Source organism: Sminthopsis crassicaudata, chromosome 5, assembly GCF_048593235.1.
Source record: "Sminthopsis crassicaudata isolate SCR6 chromosome 5, ASM4859323v1, whole genome shotgun sequence".
Lineage (NCBI taxonomy): Eukaryota > Metazoa > Chordata > Mammalia > Dasyuromorphia > Dasyuridae > Sminthopsis > Sminthopsis crassicaudata.
The window spans coordinates 223,640,905-223,663,577 of record NC_133621.1 but is presented as its reverse complement, the minus strand read 5'-3'; the positions used below and the strand labels follow the sequence as shown (position 1 = coordinate 223,663,577).

The following is a 22,673-nucleotide window of genomic DNA, read 5'->3' as shown; positions in this document are numbered from 1 at the left end:
TTGTTACATTCAGGCAAGAGTGACTGACAGAAGAGCCAATCAGGAGCTTTAAAAAAAAAAAAAGACTTCTCGGAAGCCAATCATCCGTCTCCTGGGGCGGAATTTACGCAACACATCACGTTACGCAAAGATACGCTACCTTAGACCAATTGCTAGGTAGAATGATTGAGGCCAGCCAATAGTGGCCAAGTGGGGGCGGAGTCTACCAATGCAGAACGCGAGGAGGCGGGATTAAAAAGCGGAGCCGGAGGTGGGGAGGCAGATACGCTAGTTAGCCAGGTCCTTTCTGTCCTCGACGCCGTTGGAGAAGGATCGCTGAAGCGTCTGCTACCGCTCTCGCCATGTCGAAGTCAGAGGTAAGGCAATCGCAGCGCTGAGATGTTCCTTTCTTGCTTTTTCTTCTACCCTCCCCTGCACCCCTTTCTGGAGCTTAGCTCCATATACCTATTACTCCACCCTTATTCGGGAGTTCCGTAGCCCGCTCTCGGTCAGGCCTGCTCCTTCCCACACACCCCCTCCTCTGGGGTCGCCATTTTGTAGGCCCGGCCGCCATGAGCCTTCAGTTCTCGCGGCCCTCTTCGTCTTTCAGGGCCTTTCAGTCGCACGGGCCCAGACTCTTTGTCTATTTTCCCTCATCTCCCCTTGATTTGTGACCGATTTCGATTGCCTGGCAACGATTTTTTTTTCCCCTATTGGGTAATCTCGGTAGTCCTCATCTCCTTTGTTGCGCATGCGTTGCATTTTTCTCTCTGCTGTCCCCACCCGAACCCGGGCGCCAAATAGGCGGCCTTGGGCTGAAGAGTAACGCTCGGGGCCCACTCTTTGTCTGATCTCTGGAGCCGCGGGGGGGGGGGGGGAGGAAGGGGGGGGCACGTGTCCTTTAAAGCGAGCTCCCATTTCTCTCGGGCTCCCTTTCGTATCTGCCCCCGCCCACCGGCGACCACTTAACGACCCTTCCTTTCCCAATCCTTTGTATTTGGCCCTGCAGTCCCCGAAGGAGCCCGAACAGCTTCGGAAACTCTTCATCGGAGGCCTGAGTTTCGAAACGACAGACGAGAGTCTAAGGAGCCATTTTGAGCAATGGGGCACGCTTACAGACTGTGTGGTAAGTGCAGGGCCCGGGATTCAATCTGCAGGGAAAAACTCACTTTGGGGGAGGGGAGCTTTTGTTTCCAAGTAGCTTCCTGTTAAATTCAAACCTCAGTGGCCCTTCTGCTTTTGTACCTAAAGCCACCTTTTTTTGTTTTCCCTACTTGCTGCCTGTGCTCCCTAACCTCTCAGGTGATGCGGGATCCAAATACCAAACGTTCCAGGGGCTTTGGTTTTGTTACCTATGCCACAGTGGAAGAGGTAGATGCAGCCATGAATGCCAGACCCCACAAAGTCGATGGCAGAGTTGTTGAACCAAAGAGAGCTGTTTCCAGAGAGGTAAGTGTTTCAACACTTTGAAAGTCTTGACAAATAATGTGTAGTATAGCTTGGTTCTTTCATGAGGCTGCAGGCATCCATGTTGTATATCAAGTCTCACCAATAATTTTTGCTCTTTAGGACTCTCAGAGGCCAGGTGCCCACTTAACTGTGAAAAAGATCTTTGTGGGTGGCATTAAGGAAGACACTGAGGAGCATCACTTAAGAGACTACTTTGAACAATATGGAAAAATTGAAGTGATTGAAATCATGACTGACAGAGGCAGTGGCAAAAAGAGAGGCTTTGCTTTTGTTACTTTTGATGACCATGATTCTGTGGACAAGATTGTCAGTGAGTATCTCATGGCCTTGGGAGTAACCAAACTTTTTTAATCTCCTTTGAGATTTCCAGCCATTAGATGATTATAACGTTTGTTGTGTTTTTTTTTTGTTCTAGTTCAAAAATACCATACTGTTAATGGCCACAACTGTGAAGTAAGGAAAGCCTTGTCTAAGCAAGAAATGGCCAGTGCTTCATCTAGTCAAAGAGGTAAGTTTTTTCTAATTGGCATGGTGGTCATCTTTAGCCTATTGAATCCCACTTTTTAAATGGTCGGTTTTTTTGTTTGTTTTTAATAGGTAGAAGTGGTTCTGGAAACTTTGGTGGTGGCCGTGGAGGTGGCTTTGGTGGAAATGATAACTTTGGCCGAGGTGGAAACTTCAGTGGCCGTGGTATGTTTTTGCAAACAAGCAACACTTGATTTGTCAGTACTTTTAACTTTTAATTGTCAGCCTTGAATTAAAGCTATTTCACATGAAGAGAATTTGGCTATTGTCTCTTCCAGCCTAGTGACCATTCTTTAAATTTACTTAAGCCTTTGGAGACTGTTTTAGGCAGCTTTGATTATTGAGTTGGTAATTCCACAGAGGGGAAAGTAAGTCAAGTACATCTAGTAACTTGGCTGCTTCAGGATGGGTTTTGTTTTTTTATTATAGGTTTCCTAGTTGATGACTAATTGAATGCCCTTTTTCTTCCAGGTGGTTTTGGTGGCAGCCGAGGTGGAGGAGGATATGGTGGAAGTGGAGATGGCTACAATGGATTTGGAAATGATGGTGGGTACTTTTTACTTAGCTATAAGTTGGATAAATGGAGGTTTTTTTGGCCCTTCCTCTCCCAATTAGAATAGGCATAGTCTTGCTTTTTTTCCTCTTTTGCTTTGTTTTGTTTTTTTGTTTTAAGTGCTGCATGTGTTGAGCTTGACCTGATTGTCCCACCATACATAACATGCATGCTGTGTATTGGCCTTGAGCCTTTAAGCTTGCATGGATTTTTGATTGTCAAATTTGTCTTACTGAGAAGAATTGTATTCTTCTGTAGGTGGTTATGGAGGAGGCGGCCCTGGTTACTCTGGAGGAAACAGAGGCTATGGAAGTGGTGGACAGGGTTATGGAAACCAGGGCAGTGGCTATGGCGGGAGTGGCAGCTATGACAGCTATAACAACGGAGGAGGCGGAGGCGGCTTTGGCGGTGGTAGTGGTAGGTATCAAGTAAACCCAAACAAGGACTATGGTTGGTAGTCTAGGTTAGTATGGTAGTATTTTTAAATATATATATACTCAAATATTTGGGGTTTGATGCTCTTAACAGCATTGAACAAGTACACTGCATGATACCTGGTTTTCAAAAAGCTACCTCTTCCCAGCTTTAAGCTGGGCCGCCTCACTCCCTCCCTGTTTTTTAGATAAAGCAGTATAGTGTCTTAGGATACTGAGTTACTTCCATAGCAAGATTTAGTGTTAACTGCATTTTGGGTCCTTTAGCACTACATTTTCCAACAGTGTTAGACAGTAGTAGCCTCTTCATAGACTATTTACTAGATCAGTGTTTTTTCCCCTAAAGCCCCAGAGAAATAGCTACATTTTATTTACTGTCATTGATTTGAATTATCCAAAACGCTGTCTTATCTAGTGTGGAAAGTGAATGTACAAAGGGCCTTATAAGCTTTCAGTGATTCAAAGTGGTGGGAGGATGGCAATAATTTGTTAACTTGTTTGTCTTCTAGTAAGTAACTATTAGGATCCTTTCTGTTTTAGGAAGCAACTTTGGAGGTGGTGGAAGCTACAATGATTTTGGCAACTACAACAATCAGTCATCAAACTTTGGTCCCATGAAGGGAGGAAACTTTGGAGGCAGGAGCTCGGGCCCTTATGGTGGGGGCCAATATTTTGCCAAACCCCGTAACCAAGGTAGAATGTTAGCTTGATCATTTTGAATAATTTGCTACGCTCAAATGAGTTCAGTGAGTGAAATTGGATTGGAGTTGGTGGGGTAGGATACCGTAGAGCAGCTTGTGCACAACCAAATAGTTAATGGTTCCAAGGGCATGTTCATAGGGTTCATAATTTGGTCCATGTGGGGAGTTTAAGTACTGACCCCTAGATTTAAGCTTAGATTTCTAAATGTACTAAGTAAAAACTATGTAAGTTGGTAGTGAATTGCGAATAGGGAAATTCCCACTACCAAAAAGCACCTTTTGTGGGTAGCCCAAGACACTCAGTAGAATGACTGGCTTTTTAGGGTCATGACAGTTATAATGCTAAAAGCAATAAATACTGGTATAGGTGAGAAAGTTAAACTAATACAAAGATTTTTGTCTATAGGTGGCTATGGCGGTTCCAGTAGTAGCAGTAGTTACGGCAGTGGCAGAAGATTTTAATTACTGTTAGGTAAGTATTAAGCCTTCTCACCTCACACTTAAGCTTATAATTAATGAACCCAGTAATAACTAATGTAGCTAGCAGTGCAACATAGTTAACATTTTTAATTGCAGTAAATTTGTGGATGTTAATAATTCAGATCAGCAAAATCTATGGGGAAAACTTGCTATTGGATTATAGCTTTGAGTCTTAATATGTGTTTAGATTAACAACTTTATTCATATTGTTCAACAGGAAACAAAGCTTAGCAGGAGAGGAGAGCCAGAGAAGTGACAGGGAAGCTACAGGTTACAACAGATTTGTGAACTCAGCCAAGCACAGTGGTGGCAGGGCCTAGCTGCTACAAGAAGACATGTTTTAGACAATACTTTTTGTGTATGGGCAAAAAACACCAGGACTGTATTTGTGACTAATTGTATAAGAGGTTATTTTAGTTTCTGTTTCTGTGGAAAGTGTAAAGCATTCCAACAAAGGGTTTTAATGTAGATTTTTTTTTTTTTTTGCACCCATGCTGTTGATTGCTAAATGTAATAGTCTGATCATGACGCTGAATAAATGTGTCTTTTTTAAATGTGCTGTGTTAAGTTAGTCTACTCGGAGCTCTCCATAAACTGCCCCAACAAGCATGCCAGTATCAAGTTAGACCCAAAAAGTGTGATGGCACTTCCCTTCTATACAATTCCTATTCCTAGTCATTTGTGTCTTAATAGCTTTGCCATGATATGATTAGCAGTTTATCCTACCAAACCCTCTGACCCCATATTTAAAAATAGAAAATTTTCTATTCACAAAATCTGGCTATCATGGATCCCCAAACTTAGAACCCTAACCCACAAGGCTTCAGATTTGAATTGATTTTTAAAAAAACCAAAACTTGTCCTCCATTATTTGCACGGTCATTGGCAATGATTTTTAACTATTATAACTTGTTGGAGGGAAAACTTTCAAAGCCTTTTATGTGTTATAGACTCACAAAGTTGAGTCAACTCTCACCTAGCTAGCAGTTACCTGGCACATGCCACCCCTCTTCCCCCACAGTGGAAGAAAAGGCCCTGAGTTGGGGAGGGAGGGGAGGGAAAGTTGGGTAAATCTTAACATTTCTAAGACCATGTTCATGATTGATTTAAGAGGAGCATTACTGACTTGAGGCTTAAGTATCATTAAAGGAAAATTGCAGTGGTTTTACTTTGCATTTTACAAGCATGGATGGATTTAACAAGGTTGGGGGCTGTAGGGTACACCCTTATTATCTGGGGGGGGGTCTCAAATTGAGTGTAATGAGGGTGGAGGAGGATAGTAATTTAAAAGTGGCTCAGTGGCCATATTGAGGCTGTCTTAACTGCAATTTTCCTTTTAAATTTAATGTCACTCAGGTGGCTGCCTATCAAGTCATGAGTTTGGGCCGGTTTTCAGCCCCAATTCCTAGAAAAGATATGCTCTAAGGTCATTGATTAAAGCCTTTTGCTTTCCTTAAGTCAATTTATGTTCTGTTTATCCCAGTGACTTTGTACCCTGTAGAATAGAAAACATTTTTATTTAATAGGTCTGTGTTCCATTTCATTGGTTTGTTATCCTATCCCTTAACTAATCTTGAAAAAGACCTGGGGGGGGAAGGAAGGGTGGGTGGATGGGATGAGTTGGGAGGGGAGGGGGGGGGGAGGGGGGTGGGAAGAAGCATGGTTTTCTAGTCCCTTGGGCTTGATATTGGCTGAGTTTGCAATGGCAGGTGGAACCTTAACTGTTCAGGGAGTTTGCAGATACCTCAGGAATCGTGACAATGGCTTTAAAGATCCAGGAGATGTTCAGCTACTAGGAACTGCTAGCAAGTATAGCGCGAATGGCTCCGCGCTTAGACACTTGTGGTATGGAGTCAAGTGTACAGAGATAAGCCAGGGGCAGGCTTCGGCACGATCCATGAAAGCTAGGAGGGAGAGAAGTTTCAGTGCCCATCGGAAGGAAGGAGGCAGACAAGAGTAAGGCACATCTGACTCTTAGGACTAGCAGTCAGAGCCAGAAGGAAAGGTTTTATTGCTATACTGGTAGGTAAGAACAGATTTTACTTATGTCCATATAGTTTGTCTAAAATTATAGTTGTTTTTTCTTGTGTTTTTGTTTTGTTTTTGTTTGTTTCTTTTTGCTAAAATAACATGTTGAGCCCAGCAAATAAAATAGTCCAGCATAGTTGTACTCCTCTAGTGTCTTAAAACCCCTTTCCAGTGTAATTTGCCCTGGTGATGAAATCTAATGTAATTAATACCCATGAGAGCCAGAAGGCACTTTAAATCTTAACATTGTAATGGTTTAAAGTATGATTATAAAGTATTGGCCTCTTGCCCTCTTCCCATTTCTCCTTCACAGCAGTGGCTCACAGTAATGCCTTAGGAGTGCCCTTTTATTTTAAAATTAATTTTTGCAAAGGGCTAGCTTGGGCCTGTATTCCTTAAGAGGGGGGGGATAAGGGGGTGGGTGAGGGATATTTTTAGATTATATATCAGGAGATAATACTGAGAGTTTCTTACTTTTCCAGGAAGGAAGTTGCTGTTCCCTACCTGTTCAGCCCTCTAAAAACTAGAGGCTTTGGCATATTCAAGTGGCTACTTCAAATGTAAGTTATCTAAAACATTGTATTTTTTTAAGACTGGGGAAACCAAGGTGATAAGTAGTAATGGGTAAATAGTAATAAAGAATTCAGGGGATATTTAAGGTTAGGTGTTAGAGGAAACAATAAATCAATTGCACAAGTAAATCCAGGTTTTATCTGGGCAGGGATAAGTGGGATTTGAGAGTACAATGCTACTCAGTAAGTGCCTATGTTTATTGAATGAAATCTTTTTTTTTTTTTTACAGGAACATTTAAGGTCCAGAATTGAAGCCACTTGTAAATTTAGCTGGTATGCAGCTAACCTGATTCTTGGCTGCTGTGCAGCTCAAAAATTTGAGAATGGATATTTTAGTAAAATGTTTCTAAAATGAATTACCTGCCTCCTGTCATAATGTCTCAACCTTTACAGCATCTTACTGAAACTCAGAGAATTTGATTTATGTAACAGTCCTTGGGCGCCTTGAAAGTAAAAATAGCAATACTATTCTTGGAATAGCTAATAATAATGCTTAGCTTTGTGCCAGGTACTGCTAAATACTTGCAAATAATTTGGTCCTCACAACAATCCTGGGAGGTTTGGTGCTATAAAATCTCCGATTTATAGATGTTGGGTTTTCTTTGGCTAGAACTAAAGAGGTCTAATGAATCTTTGTTTCTGATCACATAGGTAATCTATATACTAGAGATAGAACTTGACTGCTGAACAGCCATCTCAGTCCAAGAATAGCTCTTACATAGAGGCCAGCCCCATGCTTAATCTCTTCCTTCTGGATACAGATACTTCCCCTAGCTTCATAAAGACAAACTGACAACCAGAGCACAAATCTCAGACCTATAATTGTATTTGTGGTGGTGACTGAGCCTTTTAGGTTCCTCCAGTTGCACAGTAAAATCAAGGAACGATGGAATTTGAGTTTTGTGAAAAAGCCCTATTTGTCTTGGATGGGTCAAGGTTAGAGAAGGACATTGAGAGTCTAGAGATTTAATGTGTGAAGTCTGATCTTCCCCACTAATACTAGCTATAATCTAAAATTCTAATGTGTGACAAATACTGATCCTGGGCTTGCCATGAAACAAGCTAGCCAAAAGTGAATTATATATTAGTAAGTTGCCGTGGAACTACTTGTATTAACACTCGTTTTAAGTCACTATGACCACGTAGCAGATTCTAAAGGTGGGTATGGAGCCAAATCTGCCTTCTCAAATTTTTCACTAGACCTTGGCTTTCAAACCCCTTATAGCCAATATTGGCCACTTACGTCAACTGCAAAATTGTTGGATTTTCTCCATAGTCCACACCTGGTCAAGTAGTCCTAAAATTTCAAATTCATCTTCCAAGTTTGTGTCAGACATGAGGCATAACAGCCTTCCCCACCTCCCTGAAATTTCCATGTATCTACCTACTACAATAAATTGACATTTCTAGAAATCCATGGAACAGGTCTTAAAAGCCAGCCAGACATAAAAGTACTTTATCTTTTATCCCTGTACAAATAAAATCAGGTCCAGTTCCTAGTCTAGTAAGTAATTAGCCCTTTAAATCAATGAACATCAAGATTTCAGGAAGCTGGAAATCAAACAAGAAAGACCCCATTCCCTACAGCCAAGGTGCAGCAAACGCCAAATGTCTCAGATTTGGAGCCACCAGTGCATTGGGGGCTACCAAAATTAGAAGTTTCTGTCTAGCCATTCAAGTGATATGGAGCACCATCTGAACCAATCCTTTTAAAAAGAAATTGAGTAGGATTGCAGAGTGATGTGGATTTAGGAATGGTCTAGAATTTCTTAAATATAATGAGCAACCCTAAACCAAGTTGCTTAGAGATATTTTTAGGAGAAGAGGAAAGATGAGTTTTCAAGATTATGACTGGTACAGGAAAATACCTGGTTTAAAAAATTTTTAAACGACTCCTATTCAAGGACTGGATGGTTTTGTCTAATTATTCCTATTCAAGTCCTTTTGGAAATGGGAGGAGTGCATACTTAAATTTGAACAACTTTTATTCCCCCTTCTTATCTCACTTAACACTGCTCTAGCTCATCTAATAGTTTGTCCATTTTGTTAAATGGCATTTCTACTCTAATGCTCTACTTCCAATACCCACCAGGTAGTTTGCATTCTGACACCAAATTTTGTTTTGTCACTTTGCCAGTTTTTTCCTCTAATATTTGTGTACAGTCTTCTCTGTATTATAAACAGCACAGTTGGATGACCATTTCTTTGGAACCATGAGATACTCCTAGACTAGCTTTCTCTCCTGAAATTCTTAATTTGTGTGAGTCAAATAGTGTCTGAATTCAGGGAGCAGTCATTTCTTCTAGGCAAAATAAGATTGAACAAGCTCATCACAAGTGATGAGAATTTTACCAGTCCTGTTTTAGGACGGATCAGTAGTCATGGTGAGGTCTACTTAAAAACTTACCTATTAAGTTTTTGGGCTTTCTATTACAGCTTGGCCCTAGACTGATTTCATTAGAATACAGGTTTATGGACTTTTGTGTAAAGGAAAGTTAAGATATGTTACTGCCTTCTTTCCACCTCCCTGACCTTTCCCCTCTACTCCCCAACCCTAAGCTTTGGAAAAATGATCTGTTCTCTAAGGGAGAAATGTTCCTAGGAAGTCCAGGGGGGGAGGGGAATGGAGGAAGTCTTGTACCAACTGCAGTCCCCTGTGCCTATAGGATCTGGTCTAGAAGGGGCAGAGAAGATAACTGCTAGATATTAAATCTCCAGAACCTACTATTACCTTCCTTCTGTTATTGGGGACTAGATTCGACTTATTCCTCAGGGTCCAACCAGTATGTTCTCCACTCATCCCCTAAGCACTCCCCCATATCCCTCTCCCTTCCCCCCAATAACTCCCGCCTATGAGCAGTTTCTATGTTGATGCCCGACACTGCCCAAATTATACAAGTGAAAAGACCAAATAAAGTTTTTTGTATCATGCTTTATCTTTCAAAGCTTAATTTGAGTCCTTGGAGGGGCAGGGGCCTATCTGGGGAATTGAATTGAGGGGGATGATTAGGAAGGGAGCGAACAGCTTCCAGGCCTCCTACATACCCCAAACCAGGCTCTCCTGAAGTTACCACTGTGGCATTCCTACTTGTTCCCCTACCCTTTACTTTCCCAGGGATGCCCTTCTTCCTGAACCTTCCAAATCAATTCAATTCTCCAACCTCTGTCTGAAAGAACCACGTTTGAGGAGCACCCGTCTAAAAAGGGGGAAGAAGGAAATGCACGTGATCTCCAATTTCTTTTCCCTCCTAATTTTTCTTCCCCATTCAGTCTGAAGTCTCCATCTTGACTCCCCTGGGCACCAAGAAGATGGCACCATCAGCAGCCTGTTGCAGGGCATACTCTTCTGGGGAGTAGCCATTTCCAGCTTCATCACGCAGTCTCCGGAAGACATCTCGATACAGCTCTGCCAATTGCTGGCGCATGGCCCCCAGAGTCCGGTTGGTCTCCCCTCGGGCCCTGAGCAGCCGTTCCCGCTCATTGCCCAATCTCTCCAATTCTCGTTCTAACTGCACAATGGTCTCCAGCTTCCTTTTTCGACAGTTCTGGGCAGCCACTTTATTTTTGCCCCGCCGTCGGATGTCCCGGACTAAGGCCAGCTGACTTTCACTCAGCGGATACCTAGCCACCAACTCATTAAAATCATCCACAGGTAAGTTGACAATTTTCTCAGTGGGAAAGGGGATTTTCATGGCCAAAGCCCTGCGCTCATCCCTGCTTCCTGACTCCCCTCTCCCTGAGGGTTTGGCCTTTGCAGGGCACATCATGGGTTCAAAAGTCAAGTGAGTCTCGGGAGGTGGCAGAGGATAGTTGGAATGGACTAGAGAGGTAGGCATGAGGGGGTAGGGGTGCTCAACTGGGAACATCTCTACATATTCTCCTCTCTGTCTCCCAGCCTCTATTCCCTCCATCTCTAGAGATTCTGCATCGCTGTAGTTGAGGGATAAACCAGAGTCAGATTCAGGATCTTCTTGAGGTTTGGTGGGTCCCACAGGCAGCCCCATGTCCAGCAGGGACAGGGACTTGGGGAGAGGGTCGCTGAGGAGTCCTGAGAGAGTCATGGGTTTGGAAACAGGAAGGGCCAAGCTGCCATATGCATAGGGAGAATCTGGAACTATAGCGGAAGGTGGGGGGAAGTCCTGGTAGAGACCCTCATAGGGTGAGGTGAGGTGGCTCCCAGTGTCAGGGAGAATTGGGCAAGGTCCATAAGCAGGGGGAGGTGCAGGCCCAGGATATGGCACTGGGGACTCAAAGGTTGGCTCATTTTGTATATCAAGGCCCTGTGCAAGGAAAGACCGGTCAGTTCACTGTGAAAGAAGCTTTGCCTGGCTAGGCCTGTTTTTCCAAGCATCCCCAGCACCCCTTACCATTCCTTCATGCTCATCCCCCCATTCTATTCATCTTCATATTTCCCATACTCATGTCCCCATTTTTTATACCCACTTTCCCATTCCATTCAGCATCCCTATCCCCTATACTCAACTTCTGTTGAACTCCGCTTTTCATCCTTACATGCAACCTCCTTTCTCTATAGTTATCCCCAATCCTACAGTGTCTTTTTGCCCACATTCAGCCGCTAATACTTTCCTTAGCTCTTCTATTCCTATACTTAGCCCTTCAATCAACATGACCGATAACTGGTCCTCATTCCATTATAATCAACTTCCTTCTCTCTGGGCTTAGCTCTGAATTCTCCACACAGGCTTTCCAGCCTTATATTCAGCCTCGTCCCCTGGTACACATCAGTCCTAACTTATCTAGCACACACATCCCAGCATTTCCTCCAGGCAATGGGGCAGGAAAGGTTTCTATGGAGTGAACTCTTCCCCCCAGCTAGGCTCCTACAAGCACTGGCAAGCCACAGAAAGGAAAAAGTAGCACCCCGTGGGAATATACTAATTGGTATGTTTCTGGAAGGAATAGTGGGGAGTCTGGGGAGCAGGGCAGGATGGGATAAATCTCATACCAAGGCCCAGCACTACAGCTTCAACTCTCCATAGATATCTACTCCCATCTCCAGTCCCATCCTGACACATATTCCCTCCTGAAAGGTCAGGAAATACTTGGGGATAGGTGAGAAAAAGATAAGGGAAAACAGAAGTTAGGAAGATTGAGGATGGGAGAAAACTCTGAAATCCCTTCCACTGCTCCCAATCTGTTACCATTCCCCTTTACCTTTACACCCTAATAGTGTTCTTTGCACTCATCGAAATTTCGCAACTCTCCTCCTCTCGGTTCTTTCCCAGTCTGTCACTATTACTCTGACTACATTCTCCTCCCTTCTTCATCTTGACTCTTTGGGTGAATCATTTCAGTCCCAAACTGTCTTCTCTCTAGAAACCCCTGCTCTTGGGGCAGCTAGGTGGCGCAGTGAATAGAGCACCAGTCAGGAGGACCCAAGTTCAAATTTGGTCTCAAACATTTAACACTTCCTAGCTGTATGACCCTGGACCCCAACTGCCTCGGGGGAAAAAAGAAAAAAGAAACCCCTGCTCCTTTATCTTATTGTCCATCTTGCCCTTCCAAGCCTTAACCATGGATTACTCTTAGCCTTTGCTGACTTCACTACCACCCATGTGCCAAATAAAGCTGGAGAAAAATCATGAAACTGCTCATGGGAATCACTACAACTGGGCTCTCACTGTAGCAAGGCAATCTAATTATACTTTCTTAAACTGATTCTTTATCCCAATCATCAGTGATTTTTCTATTTATTTATTTTTACTGAGGCAATTGAGGTTAAGTGACTTGCCCAGGGTCACACAATTAGAAAGTGTTAAGCATCTGAGGTCACATTTGAACTCAGGTCTTCCTGACTTCAGGACTGGTGCTCTATCCATTGCACCATCTAGCTGCCCTTTCTAAACATTTTTTTATCCCTCCTCAAACCTCTTGTGGTTCTCTCATCTGAAAACCTTTTCCTCATATTTCATTGGAAAAAAAAAAAAATGAGGCTCTTCATAGAGAGCTAGTTCCTTTTCTACCTCCTATAAATATCTCCACCATCCTCAAAAAATCCTCACTATCTGTCTCTCCCCTTTTGTAGCTAAACTCCTTCAGGAGACTGTCTACAGTTGGAGCCTTCACTTCCTTTCCTCTCACTCTCATCTTTAGGCTCTAAAGTCTAGATTTTTACTTCAATATTCAACTGAAATTACTCTATCCAAAATTACCAGTGATTTCTTAATGGCCAAATCTAAGTTCTCTTTCCTCATGCTCTCTTTAACATTTAATGCCGCACCAGCCCTGAATTCAGGAGGACCTGAGTTCAAATCTGGTCTCAGACACTTAACACTTCCTAGCCGTGTGACCCTGGGCAAGTCACTTAATCCCAGCCTGAAAAAAAAAAAAAAATGTAATGCCATTTACCACTCTCTTCTCCTAGATACTCTCTTCCCTTAGGTTTTCGTGGTTCTGGTTCTGACTGTTTCTTGAGTCTTTTTTTGCTGGATCCTCTTTCAGCTCTCTGCTTGGTGACCTCATTAACATCATGCAATTATCTCAATATAAGTGTTCTCAGATCTTTTCATCTATCCCTAACCTCTCTGCTGACTTCCAGTCTTGCATCTCCAACTGGATGTCCTATATTTATTTAAAACTCAACATGTCTAAAAGTGAATTCCTTATCTTTACCCCCAAGTCTTCCTTTCTTCCCGACTTTCCTGTTACTGTCAAAGGCACCATTAAGTCACCCAGTGCGATCTATCCCATTGATTTTGCTTTTGTAACATCTCCCTGATGTGTTTCCATCTCTCACCACCTTTGTGTAGGCTCTCATCACCTCATACCTGGGCTTTTGCAACTGCCTGCTGGTTGGTTTCTCTATCTAGGTCTCTCCCCACTCCAGGACATCTACTCAGCGGTCAAATTGACAGCTTCCTTAATCACAAGTCTGATTATGTCTCACATTGGCCTTGCCCTGCTTTCTGTTCAATCAACTCTAAATGATTTCTTTTACCTCCATATAAAATCCTATAGCTTTTAAAGCACATCAAAACTTTCCAACTTTTCTAAGTTTATCTCTTACTCCCTTTTATGCACTGTTATTCAATGGCATTGTCTTCTTTGTTTTTTTTCCAACAAAATATTCTATCTCCCAAGTCCATGGATTTTCACTGTTGGCCCCACTCACCCCCTATGCCTCATGGAATTTTTTCCTTTCTCTTGCCTTCTTCAAGTCCCAGTTTAAAAAAGCCTTTCCAGACCTCACTTAAAGCCTTCCCTTTGTGATATATCACCAATTTGTCTAGCATATGTTACTTTTGCATAATTATTTGCAAGTTCTCTCTTCGATTAGCTTGTGAACTCCTTGAGGGCAGGGACTGATTGATTGATTGATTGATTGATTGATTTGCCTTTCTTTGTATCCCCATAATTGAGCACAGTGCCTAGCACATAGTAAATATTTTTTTTGACTGAATGGCTGATTGAAGGATCTGAAATGATAGTCTGAAGGCAAGAAAAAAGTTTGGGGAAATAGAGACCACATAGGGTGGGACAGAAAATATGGCCTATTTACTAAGTTTTGACTTAAGCAGGGGTCCTTAACTTGGGGTGCAGGAACTTTTTTTTTAATAAAAATCATTTCATTATCATTGATTTCCTTTGCAATGTTATGGATATTTAATTTTATGTATTTAAAAACATGATTTCCAGTCTTCACCACATTGCCAAAAGGGTCCTTGACACAAGGAACCATTAAATTAATATGTAAATAAAGAGGCAGCTAGGTGGCGCAGTCTGTTGAGTACTGGGTCTGGAAGACCTGAGTTCATATGTGGCCCTGGATACTTACTTGCTGTGTGACCCTGGGCAGGTCACTTAACCTTGTATTTTTCAATTTTCTCACCTGTATAATGGGGATTATATTAGCCTATGTTTTCCAGGGTGTGAAGATGAACTAAGCTAATATTTGTAAAGTATTTTGCAAACCTAAATGAATTATCTAAATGTTAGCTAGACTATTATTATTAATTATAGGAGATACTGAGTTTAGCATCCAAGGAAGAATTCCCAAAGCATTTAGTCGAAGAATCTTTTGGAAAAAGTTTTAAAATTTAAAAAAGATCTTCATTATTCTAAGAAGGAAGTACATCAATGGTAAATTATGATACAAAGAATCAAAGAATCTCTGGAATTAGAAAGCCTTTAACATGCCTGTGCATGTGATCTTGGTCAAGTCATTATCCCAGTTTGGGGTTTAGACTAGATTGCCTCTGAGGTCTTTTTCAAGTCTAGCTTTATGGTCCTATAATCCTATGAATCTTTCTGTGTATAGACAGAGGAATGGATGTCAAGTCTTCCTTCTAGGGTCAAGTTCTTTTGGGGACTTTTATACCAACTTGCTAGGACAATTGCTGAGTGGGAGGCAGTTTGGTGGAGGAGATCTGAGATGAGGAGCAACAACAAAGTGCTTCCATAAGGGATCTCATGATCTTATAATAATGCAGCTGTTTTTGTAAGATATAAGAACAGTGAGGGAGGGAGAACATTTTAGTATTGGATGCTCATCTGTGTTTAAAAACCTAGAGATTAGGGAGATGTGGGGTGAGAGGCATTGATGAATTAGAAGGGAAAGGGACAGAATGGGGGACATAGAAAAGTGGAAGGTGAGGAGGAGGAATCTAGAACTGGGGAAAAGAGAGAAAGTCTGAAAAAGGATAATGACGGAGTGAGATAAAACGGAAAGAATTGGAGGTGAAGAGCTCTGGGGTAATTCGGGACTCTGAAGATCGGTACAATTTCTTCTTGCCCCTGCTTCCATCTGTCTCTCCTCTGTCTGCCATCCAGTCCAAGCAGGGATGCAGTAAGCCTGCTATGAGCACTGCCCCCAGCCCATGGCCAGCGGCCACCCCAGATCCCTAACCAACTAGGGACAAAGAAGTCATTGTTCTGTTCAACAGATACCCCTTTGTCTGACCAGCAGGAGGAGGGGACCCCTGCATCATCCTCCCTCAAAGGCCCCAGACTCTCTTACCTGGGGGGAGGGGCCGGGTAAGAAGAGGGGTAAGGGGACACTAAAGAGGGGGAGGTTAAGGAGGTGAGAGGAAGCAGGAAGTAAAAAGGTATGGGGAAAAGGATTAAATAGGGAAGCAGTAAAGGAAGAGGAAGAATGATGGAGAAGAGAAAAAAACAAAGAAAGTAGGTGAGCAAGTGAGAAAAGGAAGATGGAAGAAAAACAGTGGAGAAAGCCTGTGTTTCCTTTACCACACCAACAGCTACTCCCTTTCTGCTCCCAGCCCTCTTTAGCTACTCTCTCCCTTGTTTACCCAGGCCAAATTTCTTGCCCATCCCCATCTCCTGACCTGGGCTTGTCTGATTTTCACCTGATCTCCAATTCTGGCCTACTCCTGCAGTCACACCCTTCTCGGGGAGAGCATTTTCTGGCCCTTCTCCTCAGACTCCTAGTCACCACCCTTGCTGCCCAGACCATCCTCCCCCTTCTCACCTGCAGCTCTGTGATAGACATAATTTCTTGCCAAGTCAGCTCCATCTCTCCCAGTTCTGGGGCAGTGAGTAGCGTAGCCCGGTTCCTGCTCTGCTGTGGAGGACACGGGGGCATCCTACCAGGCCAGGAGCCAGGAAAGGCTCCCCTGGGGCCAAGGGTCACCCAAGCAACCTGAAATGATGAAGTGAGAAGGGTAAGGATCTCACCTACCCAAGTGCCTATTGTCCATCCTGCAGCTTGTATTGGGAGGGACTCTCCCCTTATCTCAACTCTCTGACTTCTGGGAGATCCCTCGAGGGAAAAAGGCTCCTATTTCCCTTACTTGACCACCAAATTCTATGAGCTGGGAAGTCCTTAGTATCACAGAACCCACTTTTCTGTTAAAACAAATTATTTGTCTTTGGAGAGGCAGTAACAGTTAGGTCTTTTATCTTCCCTGGTCTTTAGTCCTTTCTTCTATTCCTCTTCACACCCCAAAACCACATCCACAGCTGGGAAAGGGAGTCAGGACTCCAGGGCTTTTTCTCTGGGGCAACAGCAGAAGTTTATTTCTCTCCTTCATTTTACTTATCCTTTCCAGGACCTTAACCTTTTTTTTTTTCTTCCTAAGATATGTAAGAAGTTTGAGATCCTTAAGAGGCTGTACCATGGAAAGAGTCAACCACCTCCACTCCAGACCTAGTCCTTGATAATAGCCTTACTCACTCCTATTTCCCCACCCTAGGCTCCTCCTGGCCAAGGGAGATAAGAGCTTATCAGCCCTAGAGCAAAGAGTAGAGTAGGAAAGGAAGATAGGGTTTCCAGGCATAACCTCTGTGCCTGTGGCCCCAAAAGAGTCATTCCCCAGCCCACACAGTTTTCTTTTTAAACTGAGATCTCTTCAAAGCAAAACTGCCTCCAGTTTTCCTTCATCTCTTATTTAGAAGTTCTTTTTACTATCTATCCTCAATATTTTCCAGTTGTTCCATCCATTTAGGAATCCATTTTGAAGACATGAAGATCATTACCATTATTAGCATTCCCAATCTATTTTTCTCTAGGCAAAACACTGCCAACTCATTCCTCTTCACGCCAGTTCACATCCCTTTTCTCTTTATCTTTTCTCTGATAGGAAAGGTATAGGGCCAGATGAGGAAGGGATTTGAGGAAAAGTAGTTGGGAGTGGGTGGGAGAAAGCATCTAAAAATTGTTAAGGCAGCACCCCATCATCTTCTTTGAGTGAAGAAATTTAAAACAAGTTTGAGGAAGACATCGAGAGGGACCTCTTCATAATTTAAGAATCAGAGACCTCTTCTTCTTCCGAAAGGAGGTCAAACTTACTTTCCTTAGCATAGGAGAAACCTTCAATAATAGGTTCCTAAGGCTAAAATGCTTTAATGATCTCAGCAGTAAGTATGGCCTTAGAAACAGACATTCCCAATCAATCATGGTAAATTAGTATAGATCCTACTCCTTAATTAGGCACAAACCCTCAAAAAGTAATATTTAATAACTCAATTTAGTGAGAACTAGAAAAGGTTCTTATGTATACATAAGGTATTGTTGAGGTTTATTAGTAATATTAATAAAATAATTATTTGTAATATTATTAACAGTAATGTTCTCAAACAGGAGGAATGTATCAATGGCCCTTACCTTCTTCCCCTATTTACCTTCTCTGTTCATGTCCCTCTCTTCTAAGTGTCCCCTGTCCCAAGCATCATAGAATCATAGCTTACATCTAAAGCAACCTTAGACATCATTTGGTCCAACCCTTTCCTTTTATAATGGAGAAAGCTAAAGACTAGATAGCTTAGATGTGTCCAAGCTCCCACAGAAAGCAATGGATAGTCTGGGATTTGAACACTGACCCTATGACTCCCCATCTTGTGTTATCTTCCCCCCTCCTCCCAGTATCATTGCCTTCCTTCCAACCTCCTCCTTGCCAATGTCCATAGGCCTGCCTGGAGGCCTTGGGTTCAGGCTGGGTGTAGTCATAGGGTGAACCCCTTTGTGTCTTGGGGCTAAGTGGGTGGGGTGTTTGTGTCCTGTTCTTGATGCCATTTCAACACCGGAACCCCAACCTCTGGCCTTCTACTTTGGCTTCTGGCCGGAAATTGTGTAAAAGCAATGTGAATGAAGAACAGTCACTCCTGAGTCCCTTTAAGGGTGGTGACAAAGGAAAAGTGAGAGGGCTTGGGGGAAATGGCTCTTACTTCATAGATATGCCCCCTCTTTCCCTTATCCTATTCCACTCGAAGCCCCTCTTTTTCTCCTCTCAGTTTCTCTGGGAAGGGTTTCTGCCTTTGCCTCCTTCAGGCGTCAGCAGGCAGAAGACCTAGAATGTGCTTCCTTTTCTACTAGTAACTGCCCGTATAAACTTGGGCATATCATTGAAACCCTCTGATGTTCTATTGCCTCATCTTTAAATGCAGATAATGCCCTTGTGAGTAAAAAGGACATGCTGTCTTAAAGTCCCTTGGAAACCCAAGGTCTAAATTTTTCTGATTTTTCTCTTTCCCTTGGCCTTAGTATTCTTTCCCTTTGGGCCCATTTCCCTGAAGTTCTGTCTTCCCCATTCAGGAAAATGGTGATGTATCTCTTGGTTGGTTCTACCATCTCTCTGCAAGGGGAAATTAAGGGATTTGAGCCAGGGGGTGAGGAAGGGGTAAATTTTTTCTTTCCCCACAACTAACCTGGTGATAGTCAAGAGTCCCCTCAAAAACATGTTTATCCTCTTTGGCCCTTAGGGATTTCAATTTCAGAAAACACGTGTTTGAGACCCAATGAAGTGGGGAGAAAAAAGGAGTGGACAGATGGTGAAAAAGATCATTCCAAATAAAAAGGGTGTGGGGTACCCTGAGGGAGAGGGCCAAGGATTAGTGGGAAGACACTGGGGAGATATCTGTGGCTATGACATACAATTTATTCCATACAAATGCATTTAAGTTTATTTCTTAGTGACTTTCACCTGAGGAAGGTCTTCTGAAGGAAATCTCCCTGTCTCTTGATACTTTTCCAGGTGGTCATTCAGTAGTGCGTACAGCTTCTGCTAGGGCTATTTTCTCCATCCTCCTGCCTTCATGTTGAATGATCTCTTTTTTAGCCCATACAAATGGAAGTTGAATATAAACAGCAGAATATAGAGATTTCTAAGGATGGAAACATCTTTTCCCTCAGGCTACCGCTGCCTCTTCTTAGTTCTGCTCTGTATATTCTTGATGGAATCTCTAAACACTTACAGAAAGATCTTGGAGTCCTATGAGGAGATGAGGAATAGAGAATTATTAGGATCATCTAGGGAGGGAGCACCAAGGCTTGAGAATTGGAGGTGCTGAAGAAAGGAGGGAGAACTTTCCCAAATCCTGCTTCCCAGGATTTCTACTCTGCCCTAGATCCCAAGTATCCCTGAGTTCTGTGCTTCCTAATTCGTGTATCCTGGTTTCAAGGTTTCTTTTCTTTTTCTTTTTCTTTTTTTTTTTTTTACTGAGGCAATTGGGGTTAAGTGACTTGCCCAGGGTCACACAGCTAGGAAGTGTTAAGTGTCTGAGGTAGGATTTGAACTCAGGTCCCCCTGACTTCAGGGCTGGTGCTCTATCCACTGTGCCAATTAGCTGCCCCAAGGTCTCTATTTTTGCCCTCATTTTGTTTTCATACTAGCCTCCCAATCAGGAAATGAGCTTACCTTTGGTGGTGGTCAAGAAAAGTTGGCTAAAACTTTAGTTAGATATAATTGAGATTGATATAACATTAGATGTGTTGAAGAGAGACAAAAAAACTAGAGAAATATACACAGAGAAAAAGGCAAAAGAAGTAAAGGAAAGAAAGGGGGAATCAACCCAGAGAAAAAGCTAGAAAGGAAAATTTTCAGAACAGAACTCTGCTTCTTGGGGGGGTTAGTAGGGTGGAGGGGAAATGTAAGTACAGCTGGGGAAGGTGAAGGGAGGGCAGAGAATACTATCCACTATCCTCTTCAACTTCTACTCTGCCTATTCCTTGCGGAAGCAGTGAGAAGGAGTAAAAGAAAGATCCTTGCTCCCCATCATCCTCACTTTCCCCAGTCTAGCATCTACCACCCCAAGCCAGGCTCCTCCATGAAAGAAATTATTTTCTTCTTTCTCTTTTCACTCTTCATTTTAAATTCTGAATCTTACTTTCCATCTTTCCAGAGGGGCAAAGAATATACTGAGGCACGGAACCAGGTATCCCGAGTGGACCCATTCTCTGTATTTATACTGCTTCCCTATACCTTCCTCTGCCATACATACAACGCCCACATTAAATCTATTAGGAACCTTGGGATGTGACTATGTATGTATTTGTGTATATATGGATGGATGGATGGATAGATGGAGGGATAGATGGATGGATGGGAGGAAAAAGATGGTGCATACTGAACTTTTTCAATTCTTCCCATGTACCTAGTTAGATAATAAGAACACTATTTTTCCTGATTTTTCCTGATTTTACTTAGTCCCACTTTTTCTTCTTGTGTTTCCCTCAGGCTTCTTTTTTCAGCAAATCCTTCAAATAATCCATCCCAATTTCTATTTCTTGAGATACTCTCTCTTTTTGTACTCTGTTTCATGAGGATCTCAAGAGTGTATAACCTATATCTATTTGCCTTTCCAAAGACATTTCCCAATCCAAAGATCTGATCTTAAGACTCAGCAGAAGTTATGGAAAGTTAAGAATTCTTCTTGCCCTAATTTCCCCATTAGAATCTCCTTTCCAGTCCCTTACCTGTAGTAGTGTCCAGGCAGTGGAGAGAAGAAGGAGAGGTTTCTCTTGGTATTTCTGTCTCTGAGAAGGCAGGGAGATGAGACAGACCACACTGGTGTCACTGGGAGGAAAGATGGAGATTCGTTCCTTGTAGCATATCCAGGGACTGAGTTCAAGAGCTCAGGCTGTAGATCCCCAGGCAGCTGAAACCTCTTCTCCAAAGCCCCCAGGCTATGAGCTATCAGTCCCTCCTCCCAACCTCCCCTTTCTCCCTGGCCCTCCTCTCCTCCTGCCCCTTCTGGCTGACAGAGGAAACTTGAGCCCTATGTGGTTTCTGCCCACACCTCTTACTCCACCCCCAAGCCCCAGGCTTACTGGGCAGACCCAGACATACATGCTCCCTGCCCAATGGGCCTCAGTTGCTTGCATTCTGTGTATAGATGAGATCCTAATTGTGGCAGCCCTATCTGAAAATGACCTACAAGCCCTTACACTGGTTCTGATTTCTAGCAGCCCCTGGGTGACAGAAATGAGGAATAGGGAAGGCCTCAAAGAGATGGCCATGATCCACCTGTCCAGCTTCCTGATTTACTGGGCCAGTAGAGGTGTATAGGGTCAGAACACCTAGGATCCTCATTTCAGGATGCCCCATCCGAGCCAGGACCAGATCATGGGGAGCAGGAAGACTGATGTGCAGGAGGAGTGGGGGAATGGATGCTTTAAAGTCTCTACCTGTAACTTCCCCTCCCCCTCTGCCTCATATGGCCTGGGACAAAGGCCTCTTTCTTGCCCAGGATGTGTGTGTGTGTGTGTGTGTGTGTGTGTGTGTGTGTGTGTGTGTGTGTGTGTATGTGTGTGTATTGTGGGTGGGGAGCAGAATTACTCACCTACCTTAAAGAGATGCCTTTGGCCGTCCTCCCCATCAGCTTGCTTGTCCCAGGCAGGGACTCTGCAGCCTGCCAACTGCCAGGGCAAGTGTGGAGGGTACTGCATCCCACCCCTGAAGATTTCAGTCTCTTCTATGTGTTTGGCAACTGGGGCTCTAGAAAAGATACTGCGTCCATTCCCCTTCTCAGATGTCCATAACTCTTGTTCCATCCCAAATAGGTAGATCAGGAAGGAAGGAAAGTTTAAGGCCTTTTTTGCTGTCCCTTTACCCTTTTCACCCTTTCCCCTAGCTTTCTAGTGTTTTGAAATTGCTTTAGTAGAAAGAATACTGAATTTGGATTTGGGAGACATTTAATGTCATTTTAAAGTCATTTAATGAAGTCTTTCTGGGCTGAATTCCTCTATAAAATGAGGGCTTGTGAGCTAACTCATCCCTAAGGTTCCAGATTCTAGGAACTCTATTAATCCCTCCTGATCTCTAGCCTTAGTTCTTCAAGCTGTACCTTAAACCCATTTTTCTTTTATTAGAGGATCATAGATTTGGAATCCAAATGGACCACAGGAGCCATCTAGTCATGGGATCAAGGTTCTTGCTGTAGATATGGAAAGGAAAGGACCATAGAGGCCTCATTTTAATGAGGGACAAAAAAAGAAAATGTAGTTCAGGAGGTTAAGTGTTCCTACCTAACATCATTCAGGTAGTACGGATTAGAACTGAAATTTGAACTCAGGTCCTCCAACTTCAAATCCAATACTCTTTCCACTTTGATTTTCAGAGTCTTCCCTAGCAACTTGTTGCATCTGTGAATGTCTTGGTGGAGGGTGGCAGAGTAGAGTAGAACTTTATATGTATGTCTTGTGTAGAACAGGAGGCAAAGTCTGCTCAGGGCATC

At 43.1% G+C, this 22,673-nt stretch overlaps 2 protein-coding genes across 9 annotated transcripts; one reads left to right on the top strand and one right to left on the bottom strand.

The window, feature by feature from the left end:
* The first annotated feature begins 225 nt into the window (after positions 1-225).
* Positions 226-7,099, top strand: HNRNPA1 (heterogeneous nuclear ribonucleoprotein A1). Of its 4 annotated transcripts, XR_012482560.1 has the most exons (12): positions 226-356; positions 989-1,105; positions 1,282-1,428; positions 1,549-1,759; positions 1,865-1,957; positions 2,047-2,139; positions 2,446-2,520; positions 2,786-2,944; positions 3,502-3,654; positions 4,069-4,134; positions 6,653-6,730; positions 6,973-7,099. XR_012482560.1 is itself a non-coding variant. In XM_074270150.1 (11 exons), exons 1-10 carry the CDS (start codon positions 342-344, stop codon positions 4,122-4,124), a joined length of 1,119 nt encoding a protein of 372 aa, XP_074126251.1. In that variant the 5' UTR covers positions 226-341; the 3' UTR covers positions 4,125-4,134; positions 4,360-4,696. The 4 variants fall into 4 exon arrangements, 2 of the variants coding, with proteins under 2 accessions (XP_074126251.1, XP_074126252.1); XR_012482561.1 differs by lacking the exon at positions 2,786-2,944; XM_074270150.1 differs by lacking the exons at positions 6,653-6,730; positions 6,973-7,099 and adding an exon at positions 4,360-4,696.
* A 2,556-nt stretch (positions 7,100-9,655) lies between these two features.
* NFE2 (nuclear factor, erythroid 2) lies at positions 9,656-21,199 on the bottom strand. Of its 5 annotated transcripts, none has more exons than XM_074270146.1 (4): positions 20,914-21,199; positions 19,142-19,429; positions 16,192-16,362; positions 9,656-11,023 (listed from the first exon to the last, which is right to left on the bottom strand). In XM_074270146.1, exons 3-4 carry the CDS (start codon positions 16,303-16,305, stop codon positions 10,010-10,012), a joined length of 1,128 nt encoding a protein of 375 aa, XP_074126247.1. In that variant the 5' UTR covers positions 16,306-16,362; positions 19,142-19,429; positions 20,914-21,199; the 3' UTR covers positions 9,656-10,009. The 5 variants fall into 5 exon arrangements, with proteins under 5 accessions (XP_074126247.1, XP_074126249.1, XP_074126248.1 ...); XM_074270148.1 differs by having other exon boundaries at positions 19,413-19,429; positions 20,914-21,046; XM_074270147.1 differs by lacking the exon at positions 19,142-19,429.
* Positions 21,200-22,673: the final 1,474 nt, after the last annotated feature.